Below are 13,841 nucleotides of genomic sequence, written 5' to 3' on the forward strand. Positions count from 1 at the left end.
ATTGCAACCAGAGTAGTCTGCCATACAGCAGCTAAAAACTTGCCTTGATTGTGAGTGTCTAGGAGCAAAGGTACCTCTGAATGCTGAATCAGCTAAATTCATCTCTGATCTTGCAATAGATGCAGGAACTATGGAACAATGGAAAGCTGACTTCAAAAACACGATGCTGGGCTCAAGGTATGGATGGCTGGCGACCATTACAGGTCATCCCTCAGCTGAAGTGGTGCTTGCTTGCCAGTGGCCAGCCTGTGTTGAATGAGACTGACCTTGCCACACTTGTCCTCAATATGCTAATCACCATGTGTGGATATTTTCCCAGCAGGTAAACAGGAATTTTCAATAGAAGTGGTTAACTTTATCTGGCAGATGTATGAATTCATAAGTTCTATCTATAAGCTTTTCTTAATAAGTAGTTCATTAAAAAACTGTATTAAACAACCTTTTACATAGTAGCGATTCTGTGGGCAAATAGGAAGTTTGTAAATGAGACAATACTAATATTGCGAAATGGACTGCAAGAATGAAAACAGAAGCTATGTGTATTTCTAGTGCTCAGCAATGTAGTCTTACAGACAAGCTCTCCTTTAACCTAAACCCATCTGCTTTGATGCAGGGCACTAAACTTACCAAGTCTAACAGCAGACTTTGAAGTTAACAATAAAAGACTATGGTCTCAACAGCCATATTCTTAATAAAATTGTTCATTCTTGAAAGAGAAAAGGCACATTTGTGCTTACTGCTGTACTACTTGATTTTTTTAGGGATCAAGACAATGCTATCATAAGACCTCTGCCTAGAGTGAAACGGCTGTTGTCAGATAGTACTTGCCTTCCTCATATCACTCAGGTAAGTAACTCTAAATGAGCTCTCTGAATGAGCTAAAGTTTGACTTATTCTACCATCTTCACTGTGTGAGTACTGTAAGTGGGGCAAACACATCAAATCACATCTGTGACATCCTGCAGATTTCTCTAGCAACACTCTGTGAAATCAACTGCTTGTTCAAATTTCATGCCGTTTCAACCAATGTTTCATTAAGAAACATTTCCAATTTTTGAGACACTCAAAAGTCACCTAGACCTGGTCTTTGTCAACCAGCAATAGATGACTATGCTTTTGAGCAGAGGGGTTTGACAAGATGACCTCTAGAGGTCTTTCCCAACTTTAAATATTCTTTGATTCAAACTTTTGATTTTTAGGCTGAAGTATTCTTTAACTGAAATTTCTGCAGTTGGGTTGTCCCAGTACTGAATTAGTTAAAACTTCGGTTTTGGCTAAGTAACTTGTACTAGTTGCAGCTAATGAAATGCTGGTGTTTTGATTTCAGCTGTTACTGACTTTTGATCCTATCCTTGTGGAAAAAGTGGCTGTATTGCTGTTTCACGTCATGCAAGATAACCCTCAGTTACCTCGTTTTTATCTGAGTGGAGTGTTCTTCTTCATCATGATGTACACGGGTTCCAATGTACTTCCTATTGCAAGGTGAGGAAAAAGAATAACCAGAAGTACCCCTTGACCAGTTATGCTTGGAAGGACTGCTGCTCTACATCTGCGTATGCTCTGGGGAGTGTGGCTTGCTAGAACCAACATGAAATTCTTCTAGAAGAATTGCTTACACATGATTTAGTCAGTCACTAGAAAAGTGAATTGCTTATGATCTTTCCAGGGAGGGAATGACAACGTGTCTGATCATACAGTTCCAACAGTACAACTGGCCATGGTGTATTGTAGAAGAGTAATTCATTGCAAGCACTAAAGAGCAATGACACAGGCTATCTCTATGCTAATGTAACTTTTGGTAGTAGGCTGCTGTTGAAAGTGGTGGGAAAATCTAAAAGCCAACATGTTTCAGTATTGAAGCCTAAACAATTAAATCAGTCTGTATTGCCTGACAGATACGCTGCACATGCAGGTGGCTATTGCACGTCACTCCACTAGTCTTCCTCTAAATGCAGTAGTTCATAAAAAGCTGTCGTACAATTCCAGTGAAGTCTCTTGTGCAGCGAAACGCATTGGGAAATCATTGCATGCTTTCATGATGAGTCTTGTGTAATAGGACTGTCAGCAATCAGTCTAAGATCACCCTGTTTCATTGCTGCAGTGAGGATCTAACAGTGCAGGGAGGGGCTTGGAGGGAAAGGTTGTGTGTCTCTATCAGCATCTTTTTTGTTTGTGTGGGAAGAAAACAAGGGAACAAGACTTTCAAACTGAAATGACGAACGTAAGGCAACACTTAAAACATTGGAGTGCTTAGCTTGGTGGAGTTCCCAAACATTTAATGGACTTTGTACAGAAATTCATACAGCTGTTGCTGTTACTCTTTTATCTCGAAGTAAGTGTATGAGATTTGCCAGCTGGACTATGGTGGTCTGCTTATTATTCAAGGGTACTTTTAAGTATCAAGCAGAAAATAACTGCTGTTTCTCTTTCTAGGTTTTTGAAATACACACATACAAAACAAGCTTTCAAGTCTGAAGAAGTGAGTAGATTGCAAAAGTAACTACCTTTGTTTTCCAAATAGTTTTGCAGGCTACCTGTAGTTGTTTTAACTGGAATTTAAGAGCTATAGGGGAAAAGGGGAAGAGTTTTTTAGGTCTCAAGTTTAGTTAGCAACACTGGATTTAATTACCTTTTAGATAACCGTGTGATCTCTTCTGCAGCCAAAAGGTCAAGATATAGTTCAAAGAAGTATACTTGGACATATTCTTCCTGAAGCAATGGTGTGTTATTTAGAAAACTATGAACCAGAAAAATTTTCTGAGATATTCCTTGGAGAATTTGACACTCCAGAAGCTATTTGGAGCAATGAAATGAGGTAATTGTTTTCTATCAGAGGGACAAATAATTCTGAACCACAGCTTATGTTGAAGAGGTCCTGTTTCTTTAGAAAAGCTGAAAATTCCTGGGTGGCATGGTTTCATTACTTTGCCTTCTGCAAGAGCAATGTCCTGCATTGCCCTTTTCTTTGATCAAAAATAACGAGGGTAAGGGGGAGCAGAATTGGCAGCAGCAAGAGAAATATTTCCCTGAACATCAGACAAACATGTTTTACATCTTGATCAAGTTCCTTTTGTGAGTGGAGAATTCACTGTGGGTGTGGAGTTCTTTATACTTACTCATTTGTATGTACTTTTTTATTACCAGGACCTATTTCTGAGATATACCTCTTATATTCCAATACATTGGAATATTAGGGTCTTCCAGAAAGTAAAGAGTTATTGAGGAGGGCAAATTGTCACTTTACATCGTTTTTAATAAACTAATTTTCATGGCATTTCAGTAGCTTTGTAATAGAATAGGACAGAATCCTATTCTGGAACTACTAAGGAAAATCTTTTCAGAAGAAATCATAGAACACACTTGTACAGTGAGTGAGGATTGAGGATTGCTTGGCAGGTGTTAAACTGAACTTTGTAACTTTTAGGCGTCTTATGATAGAGAAGATTGCTGCTCATCTTGCTGACTTCACACCTCGTCTTCAAAGCAATACAAGAGCACTCTACCAGTACTGTCCCATCCCAGTTATCAACTATCCACAACTGGAAAATGAGCTGTTCTGTAACATTTATTACCTCAAGCATCTTTGTGATACACTCAGATTTCCAGACTGGCCAATTAAAGATCCAGTAAGTAAGAAGTATTTTAGGGTTCATTTAGTTGTTGAGCTTTCAGAGTCATAAAAGTGGGATTTGTAACAAATATTAAGGAAATCAAATACTAGGTTTTTTTGCAAGTAACTACTTTATCCTGAATTTTGGAAACAAAGCAAACACATTAAACACTAATATATCTTGAAGCAGGATAGTGTTCTTTCCATATAAAACCAATATAAATATATCCTTCTTGTAGTGCATACTTCAAAGACAAAGCATTCAAAAAAACTTCAGGTGCTGTTTCAATGAACCTCAACTGATTATGGAGTGGGAAGGAAACATCACTTTTGGGTTCTGGTTTGCCCATGCTGCAGAAGAAACTGAGCTAACATGGGATCAAGCATTAACTGAATTGATAAAATCTTTTTGGTACAAGTCTGTGAACTAGATCTGTCTAAGCGGCTTTATTCATGCAGCTTTGTTGCAGTTTTTTATAGTATCAAGATGTGAACTGCATGTTATTTAAGTGATTCTCCATCTTTGAATGTGACTCTTACATAGTCATTTTTATCTTAATATCCTTTTATCTTGAATAAAATTTAGGATTCATTAATAAAGCAGCATTCTATTAAAAATTGTATACTGGTGTCAGCATAAATGAAACACTACTAAATTTTAATTATTTAGATTAAACTATTGAAAGATACATTAGAAGCTTGGAAGAAGGAGGTAGAGAAGAAACCACCTACCATGTCAATAGATGATGCTTATGAAGTTCTTAATCTACCCAAAGGACAAAGCCAGTAAGTTGTTTTCATTATCTAAAGTTGTATAACTACTTTTTTATAAGCTCTATGAACAAACTAGAGTTTATCTCAGTACTTGGAACTAGTTAGGGGTACCAGTTCAGTTACATGTAGCACCTTTCACAGTGGACAATTGCTTTGCTAAAAAGAAGCAAAGCTTGGAAATACAGTTCCAGTGTTTGAGAGAATAATTGTGAAAGTGTTTAGATAAACTGAAACTAGGGAAAAAAATGCTTTGAGCTCTGCTGTTTTAAAGGACAAGCATTACACTCAACTATAGTGAGCAAAAAATACAGCAGAACTTGAGTAGGTTGAAAGTGGAACTTATTTCTCTAATCATCCTTCTCCCTCTGACATATTGTCCCTTCCCATGGTGATTATACTTTTAGAATTTTTTACCTCCTGTCTTGCCACTGATTTCTGACTTCAGGCCTTTGGAAGAGAACCAACAACACTTTGTATTTATCCTTCAAATACAGTGCACTTACTATAAATCATGAAATAGTAACTTTGATCCCTTGCAGCTCATTTAGGTTCTTCATTTAAAATATTCAGGGACTTTAAGCACCCTCTGGTTAGTATCTTAGGTACAAGAGGTATTTTAAAATAATTTGTTTCTAAAATTTCATGTCACGCGGTTACCCCTCATTCAGTGTAAGCTGGTAAAGCAGGATTTTCAAATGGGAATAAGAGTTTTTTGCAATTTTCACTCAACTGCAGTTACTGTTAGTACTGTTGTCAGAATCCAGGCTGTGGTTGGCTTTTTTTTATGTTACTCAATGTAATGGATGGAACTTGTTTTCTTGTAGAAATGATGAAAGCAAGATCAGGAAAGCTTATTTCAGGTTGGCTCAAAAATATCACCCAGACAAGAATCCAGAAGGCAGGGTATGTACAGCACAAATTTCTGGTGTTAATAAGATGGGGACAAATTCAACTGTTATGTGTGTTAAGAATTCTGAAATGTGCATTTGAGTTTTCTTTCTTTATTTTAAAAGCTATGCCCTAGATGAATTCTAAAATACAGATTAGTGCTACTAATGAGTAATTTAACTGATATAATTTAAAGAATATTAGGATTTCTACAGTGAACTGATTTAGTCAGATCAGACCCACATATCAGAAAGTGTCTTTAGAGAGTTACACAGGACCTAAATAAGATGTTTGCTCCCTTTCAAAGACAGATTATATCCTCTGCCCATTTTCACTATCAGACTTGTCATAGTATGATTGATTAAATGTCTTGTCTATGGCAGAGTTTAGGAGACAAAAAACCCCTGATATGTGAACTAGTGTTTTAGAGTATTTTCAAAGTGTAGTGAGGCAATAACACTAGTGTTGTGGCTTATAACCTGAACTGCTTTATTTTACCTGCATCTAAACTGATGCTTCAGTAATCTAGAGGGTCCTTTATACCTCTTATGACTATTCCTCTTTATTTGCAGGATATGTTTGAAAAAGTTAATAAAGCATATGAGTTTCTGTGCACAAAATCTGCCAAGGTGATAGATGGGCCAGATCCAGAAAACATAATTTTGATCTTGAAAACTCAAAGCATCCTCTTCAACAGGCATAAGGAAGGTAAGCATGCTGCCTCAGGAGAGGGTTTTGTGTTCATTTCTTTAGCGGTCATTTCAGAAAGTTTTAATATCCTCTGTTCCTGAGACTTGGCTTTGCTGGTCTGGTTTCTGACTTGCCACAAGATTTATGTAGCTATGGGAAAGGGCTTCAAAATAGGACTTTTTCTTCCATGAAGTCAATTCATCTGCAGTAAAACTTAATTCAAAAAAGCATGAATAGCTCTTTGAAGTTCTCTGCTCCAGTGGTAATCAGTTTTAATCTTCCTCCATACTTAAATTCTGTCAAAGCAGAAAAGTCCTCTCTAGTACTCAGTCACCCAGATGGCAGATTCTGGTTATGAGATTGTCTTATGTTTAACAGCCAGAGGGCTATATTCTTGCAGGAATTCTGACCAGTATTAGAGTCTTCTGGCGAGTGTGCTGCAACATTACCTCTTTCACTGCCCAACTGGGAAAGAGGGATAACTAGAATGCCCTAACACTTGACTCTAGCTACAGTCCCAGGCTTGTAGCTACTGGCATGTTCAAGCCTTGCAGAGTCAACAGTGTTTGCTGCATAAGTGTTGTATTATAATGGTAAATGAAGAACCTCACATGCAATCATAACTCTGTCAGTTGTGTGGAGGTAGTGACAGCATTGGTATAGACATACATGGGTTGGCTTGCAGTTGGCTCCCTATGCAAAATGAATTTGTTCTTTAACACGGCTGAACCCCAAAGCAATGAAAAATATAATAATTTAAAACATGATTGTTGTCCCAAACTGGGTAAGGCCCCTGTAGGCTTACTGTTAGTCAATCCTGGCCTAAGACAGACAGACAAAACTATACTTCTGTTTCTCTGGAGACAGACAGACAGTTGTCATTGGGAAGGCTCTTGAGTTGGGGGCTTAATGAGCTGAAGATAAGTCTTTTTAGTCCTAAATGACTTCTTTGTATGAAGCTGTCAGCTTCTAGCATAAACTGTTTTGTGTGACAAGGAGTCAAGTTGTGTGAGCTGCTCAGTCTTGCTCCAGTTTTACCAGATGTTGGCTTTTTTTCACTCCTAGTCCTTATATATCTGATATATTTTCAACTGATAATTTTGTGGTGGTTTAAATTCCTTAGACACTGCATACATGTAAGCTTTTTTTCTCTTTTTTCTTTCAGATTTGAAACCTTACAAGTATGCAGGCTATCCTATGCTGATAAAAACTATTACCATTGAAACATCAGATGACCTTTTATTTTCCAAAGAATCTCCTCTGTTGCCTGCTGCTACAGAACTTGCTTTCCATACTGTCAGTTGTTCAGCGTTAAATGCAGAAGAACTGAGGAGAGAAAATGGAATTGAGGTAAATGCAAAGAAACTTATTGAAATGCCTATCCTCAATGCATAGGACATCAAGTGCAATTGAGAATCACTTTTCATCTTGAGACCTTTGTCCATTCTTGTTATCTCTATTCTGGATCCAGTAGGAGAAGCATCTTGCGGAAAATACCCCATTCTGAACCTAGGCTTGTCTATTGACCTGTGGATAAGCAAGCTACATATGATGTTTCTCTACGCCTTTACAAAACTCTACTGTGAGCTGGTGCATTCTGTACGTGAAAGAATTGATAAATGTCAGCAAGTCACTTGAGCAGAAGGGCTTTTCATTACCCATATTACAGTATTAGAGCCATTTAAGCTGGCAAAGACCTTTAAGATAATGGAGTCCAACTGTTAGTCCCAACACTGCCAAGTCCCACTAAATCATGTTGCTAAGTGCTCTGTCTACATGCCTATTTAAAAACCTTCAGGGATGGTGACTCACTCACTTCCCTGTGCAGCCTGTTCAGATGCTTGACAACCCTTTGGGTGAAGAAGTTTTTCCTAATATCTAAGCTAAACCTCTGCTGGTGCAACTTGAGGCAATTTCCTCTTGTCCAATCACTTGTTACTTGGGAAAAGAGACCAACCCCTACACTTTGCTACAACCTTCTTTCAGGTACTTGTGGAGAGTGATAAAGTCTTTCCGAACCTTGTTTTCTTCAAGCTAAACAAACCCAGCTCCTTTTTATCAGACTTGTGCTCCAGACCCTTCACCAGCTTATTAGCTCACATGTGAGAAGGCTGTCAACTCTAAAGCACCAAAGGTTAATACCAGCACTTGCAAGGATCTTTGCTCCTACAAACCATTTAAGCAAGCAGCAGATTTTTGTCAAATGTTTCCCTTCAACCATTAAAAATGAGTTTACTAATTAATGTTTTATTTCTACCAGCTGTTATCTGGTTTTTTTTGTGACTCAACTTATGCATCATCCAATCCTCACAGGTATTGCAAGAAGCATTTAATCGATGTGTAGCAGTCTTGACACGGTCTAGTAAACCAGATGATATGTCTGTACAGGTAAGTTGCAGCAGTTGTAACTGAGTATATAGTCTTCTGAGAAGCTGATACATTATAGTATATGTATAAAATTATAATAAATATAAGTGTGTGTATATATATAATATAAAATATTGATATTTTATATATATTGAAAATAGGATTGTAAGCTTGCATTTTCCTCTACTTGTAATGAATAAAATGCTGCTTTTTCTAGGTATGTGGATACATTAGTAAGTGTTACAGTGTAGCAGCTCAATTTGAAGATTGCAGAGAGAAGATTACAGAAATGCCTAACATAATTAAGGACCTCTGTAGACTACTGTATTATGGCAAGGTAAGTGCTCCTTTCCTTCACCTAAATGGATGTTGAACTGTCAAATGTTTAGGGAAATATTCTGCTTTTAAAGGAGATAAGACAATCATAGAATGGCCTGGGTTCTAAGGGACCTTAAAGATATCTAATTCCATCCCTACTGCCATGGACAGGGATATCTTTCACTAGACCAGGTTGTTCAGAGCTCCATCCAACCTGGCCTTGAACACTTCCAGGGATGGGGCATCCACAGCTTCTCAGGGAAACCTGTCCCAGTGCCTCACCACCCTCACACTAAAGAATTTCTTCCTAATATCTAATCTAAACCTATTCTTTTTCAGTTTGAATCCATTCCCCCTTGCCCTGTCACTGCATCCCCTTGTAAATAGTCGCTACATCTTTCTTTGTAGGCTTTATAGGTACTGGGAGGCTGCAATTAGGTCACCCCAAAGCCTTCTACTTTCCAGGCTGAGCAAACCCACTTCTCTCACCCTTTCCTTGTAGTTGCACTGACCGATCAACCCTTCTGTAAGGTCTCAGCCAATCATGAGAACCACTGCCTAGTTCTCAACACTTGCATTGGAATTTGGAATCTATTTAGTGGGCTTAAAATGCAGTCACTGTAAAGATTCAGCTACTTTTACTTTTTAACTGACACATCTAGCTGTTTACTGTGCTAATTCAGGAGATAATGCCCATTTCTAATTATGTGAAATAAATTAGTACTCTTCCCTTTGAAAGATGCAGACTAACTAGCCATGTTGGTGGTTACCAGACATTTCGACTGCAGATGTTGTATCTACTTCAATTTTCTTCTCTCTGCTGCCTGGATAGTACTCTAGGATCAACTAGTTTTGGCTTTAAACCTTTGATAAGGAGGTTTTGGTTACAAGCACTAAGGCAAACTTCTTTTTTCTCCCTCAGAGCATTCCACGAGTAGCTGCTTTAGGAGTAGAGTGCGTTAGCTCCTTTGCCTTAGATTACTGGCTACAAACACACTTATTTCAAGCTGGTGTTCTCTGGTACTTACTGGGTTACCTCTTCAACTATGACTATACACTGGAAGAGAGCGGGATTCAGAAAAGTGAAGATTCAAACCACCAGGTAATGTTCCCAAGGTGCATGCTTTCAAACTCCAGTGGTTGTTGCTTGCCATCTCTTACTAATAGACTTAAGTGTATTCAAATACTTGTTAGGATCATTGAATTGCATGAACAGCAATGGTAACAAAGCAGCTTGGGAAAGGGATTTTTGTGTAGCGGTGTATATACTTCTTGGGTGTTGTATTTTGGGGTTTTTATTTTTTTTAAAGAGTTCAAATGTTGAAACTGTCAAAGCCTGCAGTTTTGAATGGACTTAGTGCAAGAGATTTTTATCAATAGCTAACAGCAGAAATGTACATTTTTGTTATCAGTCTTTTGAGGCTCAGCTGAAAGGGTTTTCTAGTGATACTTAGAACGTATTTAAAATGTCTGCTTTTTCCTCAAATGGTGACCCTCTAAGCATGGCATTTCTTCCTCAGCTACTGGATGAGATGAGCTTTGAACACTCTGTTGTAGCTATAAAATCTTGTATCACTCTCATGAAATATTTGTTATGCTGATATTTGACTATATGAGCAGTAATTGTTATCTAGTCAGAAGCCAATATACTAAATTGCTTCTGTAACTTTCAGTTGATCTTCCTACCCCAGGTTTTCCTACTTATCAGCGCTTATGTCTTACTGCACTTATTAAGCAAACACCGATATTGTTTGTTCTGGTGCAGAAGTGTTGGACAACTCTTTTGGCTATTCTGATAATTCTTCAGTAAGCTCTAGGTTTTTTCTAACTGTCTGTCTTTTTCAGGAGGTAGCAAATAGCCTTGCTAAGCTCAGTCTCCTGGCCTTGAGTCGCCTTGGAGGGTATCTTTCTGATGAACAAGCTACCCCTGAAAACCCAACAATCAGGAAAAGTTTGGCTGGAATGTTGACACCCTATATTGCCAGAAAACTCGCCGTGGTCAGTCCTACTGAGGTAAGTGTTGGCCAAAACTTTCTCTAGTGATTTATGGAAGGAGTACCTGGTCCCTTCTAAAACACTGACCTCTCTTAGACCAGCTTGATCCTGAGAACAGCAGTGTGATTTTAATTTGCTGTTGGAGTAACTGCAGGGAAAAGAAAGTGCTTTGGCCTCGAACACTGCAGACAGCAGCAGTGCTCTATAGAATAGTATTTGCAAAATAAATATAGGAACAAAGAAGTTGAGTTAATTGTTGAAGGCTTAAGGATATAAATGATGATGGAGAGCAAAGGCTAAACTTATCTCTTTAAAAGCGGTGCTAAGGAAGTCATCTATAAAGATATACTGCAGATAGTTGCTGCTCACTATCAAAAATAGATGGAGAATCTGAACTAAACGTGGCTCAAAGCAGAATAAAGAAAAAACTATAGCATAGATTGTACTGGACCAAATAACTTGCACGTACTGTTTTTCTAGTATGGGAAACTTCACACTTTTAACTTGGTTATGTAACTGGTCTCATTGCTAATGAGATTGAATTAACATCACAAAACATGCTGATTACTATGCATAATGATCCAAAACTTGTAAATATGTTACATCATGTAAATTCCTTATTTCTTAGACTCTGAAGATGCTTAACAGTAATACAGAGAACCCCTACTTGATCTGGAACAACGGGACAAGAGCTGAACTACTTGAGTTTTTGGAATCTCAGCAAGAAAGCATGATTAAGAGAGTAAGATACTTTTTACTTTAAATCCCACTACTGTTTTTTTTTAAAACTGTTTTGTGTTTTGGTACATCCACCTGTGACGTAGTGTTAGAGTTAATACAAATATCCATTGTTGACTACTCCTAAGTCACTTTCTTCTTTCAGTAGTTTTTAAAAGAAAACAAAAAACCCTAAGACTTTGCTTGTTTATTTCTTGTTATGTTTCAATCTGAGCTTTTGACTTTTGCTGAAGCATTAAGTTTTCTGCTCAAGTATTGCCTATTTCATTATCGGATTATAGCTTTACACTTTCTACAAGATGATTTTCTGTCTGAGCTTTTGCTGCTTATCTCTGCTTAAAGGGTGATTGTGACAAGAGCTATGGATCTGACTTTGTCTTCAGTGACCATGCGAAGGAACTTATTGTGGGAGAGATTTTTGTTAGAGTCTACAATGAGGTCCCTACCTTCCAGCTAGAGGTGAGATGTAGCTAAATAACCTTCCTGTTGAAACTAGTGCTTGGAATGTTGCTACTTCCTGTTTATCTGCCTGTACAGAATGGAGAAAATAGAAAATCTGATGGAAATTTTCTTCAAAATCAGTATGTTATGAGGCATCCCTTTTACTGGAGCAGAAGAAATTAAAAGAACTAGTCTGCACTAAGATGTACTGCTTCAGAAGTCCTAATGACTTTTCTCTACAAGCTTGTACTGCGTCACTTGAGTTGCTTCAGTAATTCCAGGCGCTGGTGATTCTGCGTAGTGGTTTTGCAACCCATCTATATCTATGGGCAAACATATACCTGTTGAAGTAGTGGCACCCTCTTAAGGGTATGTTTAGATAGAAATAGGGTTAATGTGCTCCAGATGTTGTAGTGATTAAAGAGAAGTGTTTCCTGTTTGCTTATCTGGAGAAAGGGAATATGTGAATCCTAGGACAAGTTATTTGGATACATTTTCTTCTGCTGTGAATACTGTTGCATCTCAGAGCTAAAAATGCTCTCATCTCTGCTTTAAAGCTTCCTAAAGCATTTGCTGCAAGCCTTTTGGATTACGTAGGCTCACAAGCACAGTACCTTCATACGCTAATGGCAATAACACAGACGGGGAAAGTGGAGTCCAATCAACACGGAGATCGGTTACGGAGAGTTGAAATGGCCCTGGAGGCTCTGAGAAATGTGATAAAACACAACCCAGGTAGGCTTAAAATGGAACTTCCCTCATATACCCTTTTGTTTTGTGGACAACCTTAAAAATTGTGGACCTCTGTAGTCTTTATCTTCCACTGAGAGGGAAGCTTGTTTTGCTGGTTAACACTCTGAATCATTAGGTTTTAACTCTAATTTGAGCCTGCTGTTGCCAGGAACACTTAAGCCTCCTAGATGAAACTTTCTGTAATTCTTCAAAGAATCTTTAACTGATTTTTTTAAACTTTGTTGCATCAGAAGGAACCTCTTTGAACAGAGTACTGTATGTTAGTAAACACCTAAATGTCATCTATGTTGGAGCCTTACTAAAGCAGGAGGAAAAGATGCTTTTGAGAGTGAGCAGCTAATACCAGCAAAGGTTTATGAGCAGATACCAACATACAGACTGGAAAAGCCTAAGACAAATTTTTAGGACACTTTCTTACTGTACTGTATGCTAGTTCTAAAAGCAAATCATGCTACTATTGTGGCTTCTAATAATAGCTGGTTAAATTGTTCTCAGGCTGGATATTCTGTGTTTGCAGTTATAACCCTGAAGGCAGCTGTTACTGCTGCATATAGCAACCCTGCTCTGAGCCAGGACATTGTGAATGGGCAAGTGTATTTGAAGACAAGAGCTGATCATCAAGGATAAATAAAATTATGGAATTTTTACTTGCATTCTTACAAGACAGCTAAACAAAGTAGTCCAAGAACTAGCTCAGTTATTTGCTTTAAAGGGAGGAAGTATCCTCTGCTTTTGGAATGTTGTTGACCTGAGACTCTGTGGAAGGTAGATTAATAGAGAGGATTTTAAAATTTTCTAACTCCTTAGTAGATGTTGTCCTGAACAAGCTGTTACAATTATTGTGACAGACTGTATAAAGCCATGTAGTCTTTAACACCTCTCTGTAGAGCGAAATGTGTGCTTGGGATAACCTTCAGTAAGTGCTTTGGCTAACATGAAGAGTAACTTATTTTGTATCTTACAGGTTCTGAGTGTGAGTGCATAGGTCACTTTAAGCTGATATTCTCCCTTCTGCGTGTTCATGGAGCTGGCCTGGTGCAGCAATTGGCTCTGGAGGTAAAAAACTAAACCAACCAAAACCAAGTAAAACAACAAAACCAAAAGTACACTAAACCATTAAACCTGTCTAGATGTTCTACATAATAACCACAAACAAACCTCATGGTGTAACTGTTAGAGTAGCATCTAAAAAGTATCAAGATTGAGGTTCCTCCTTGGAGAAACATGTGATAGCTTCTTGCCTGAGTCTTTGCTCCCTTCATCCCTG

General features: G+C 38.1%; 1 protein-coding gene across 4 annotated transcripts in view; it reads left to right on the top strand.

The window, feature by feature from the left end:
• Positions 1-13,841, top strand: part of DNAJC13 (DnaJ heat shock protein family (Hsp40) member C13) — a 56,262-nt gene that overhangs the window by 32,279 nt on the left and 10,142 nt on the right. For all 4 annotated transcript variants that reach the window (XM_027907478.1, XM_027907477.1, XM_027907474.1 and 1 more), the window contains 18 exons: positions 120-322; positions 762-846; positions 1,328-1,482; positions 2,434-2,479; positions 2,661-2,815; positions 3,425-3,626; positions 4,281-4,396; positions 5,209-5,287; positions 5,845-5,980; positions 7,128-7,312; positions 8,276-8,350; positions 8,547-8,666; positions 9,570-9,749; positions 10,493-10,660; positions 11,271-11,384; positions 11,723-11,839; positions 12,379-12,556; positions 13,539-13,630. In XM_027907478.1, the coding sequence (XP_027763279.1) occupies positions 120-322; positions 762-846; positions 1,328-1,482; positions 2,434-2,479; positions 2,661-2,815; positions 3,425-3,626; positions 4,281-4,396; positions 5,209-5,287; positions 5,845-5,980; positions 7,128-7,312; positions 8,276-8,350; positions 8,547-8,666; positions 9,570-9,749; positions 10,493-10,660; positions 11,271-11,384; positions 11,723-11,839; positions 12,379-12,556; positions 13,539-13,630 (2,406 nt within the window). The remainder of the gene's footprint in view (positions 1-119; positions 323-761; positions 847-1,327; positions 1,483-2,433; positions 2,480-2,660; positions 2,816-3,424; positions 3,627-4,280; positions 4,397-5,208; positions 5,288-5,844; positions 5,981-7,127; positions 7,313-8,275; positions 8,351-8,546; positions 8,667-9,569; positions 9,750-10,492; positions 10,661-11,270; positions 11,385-11,722; positions 11,840-12,378; positions 12,557-13,538; positions 13,631-13,841) is intronic.

Source organism: Empidonax traillii, unplaced genomic scaffold (assembly GCF_003031625.1).
Source record: "Empidonax traillii isolate 1590-97213 ecotype Southwest subspecies unplaced genomic scaffold, ASM303162v1 scaffold1478:size103887, whole genome shotgun sequence".
NCBI classification, from domain to species: Eukaryota; Metazoa; Chordata; class Aves; order Passeriformes; family Tyrannidae; genus Empidonax; species Empidonax traillii.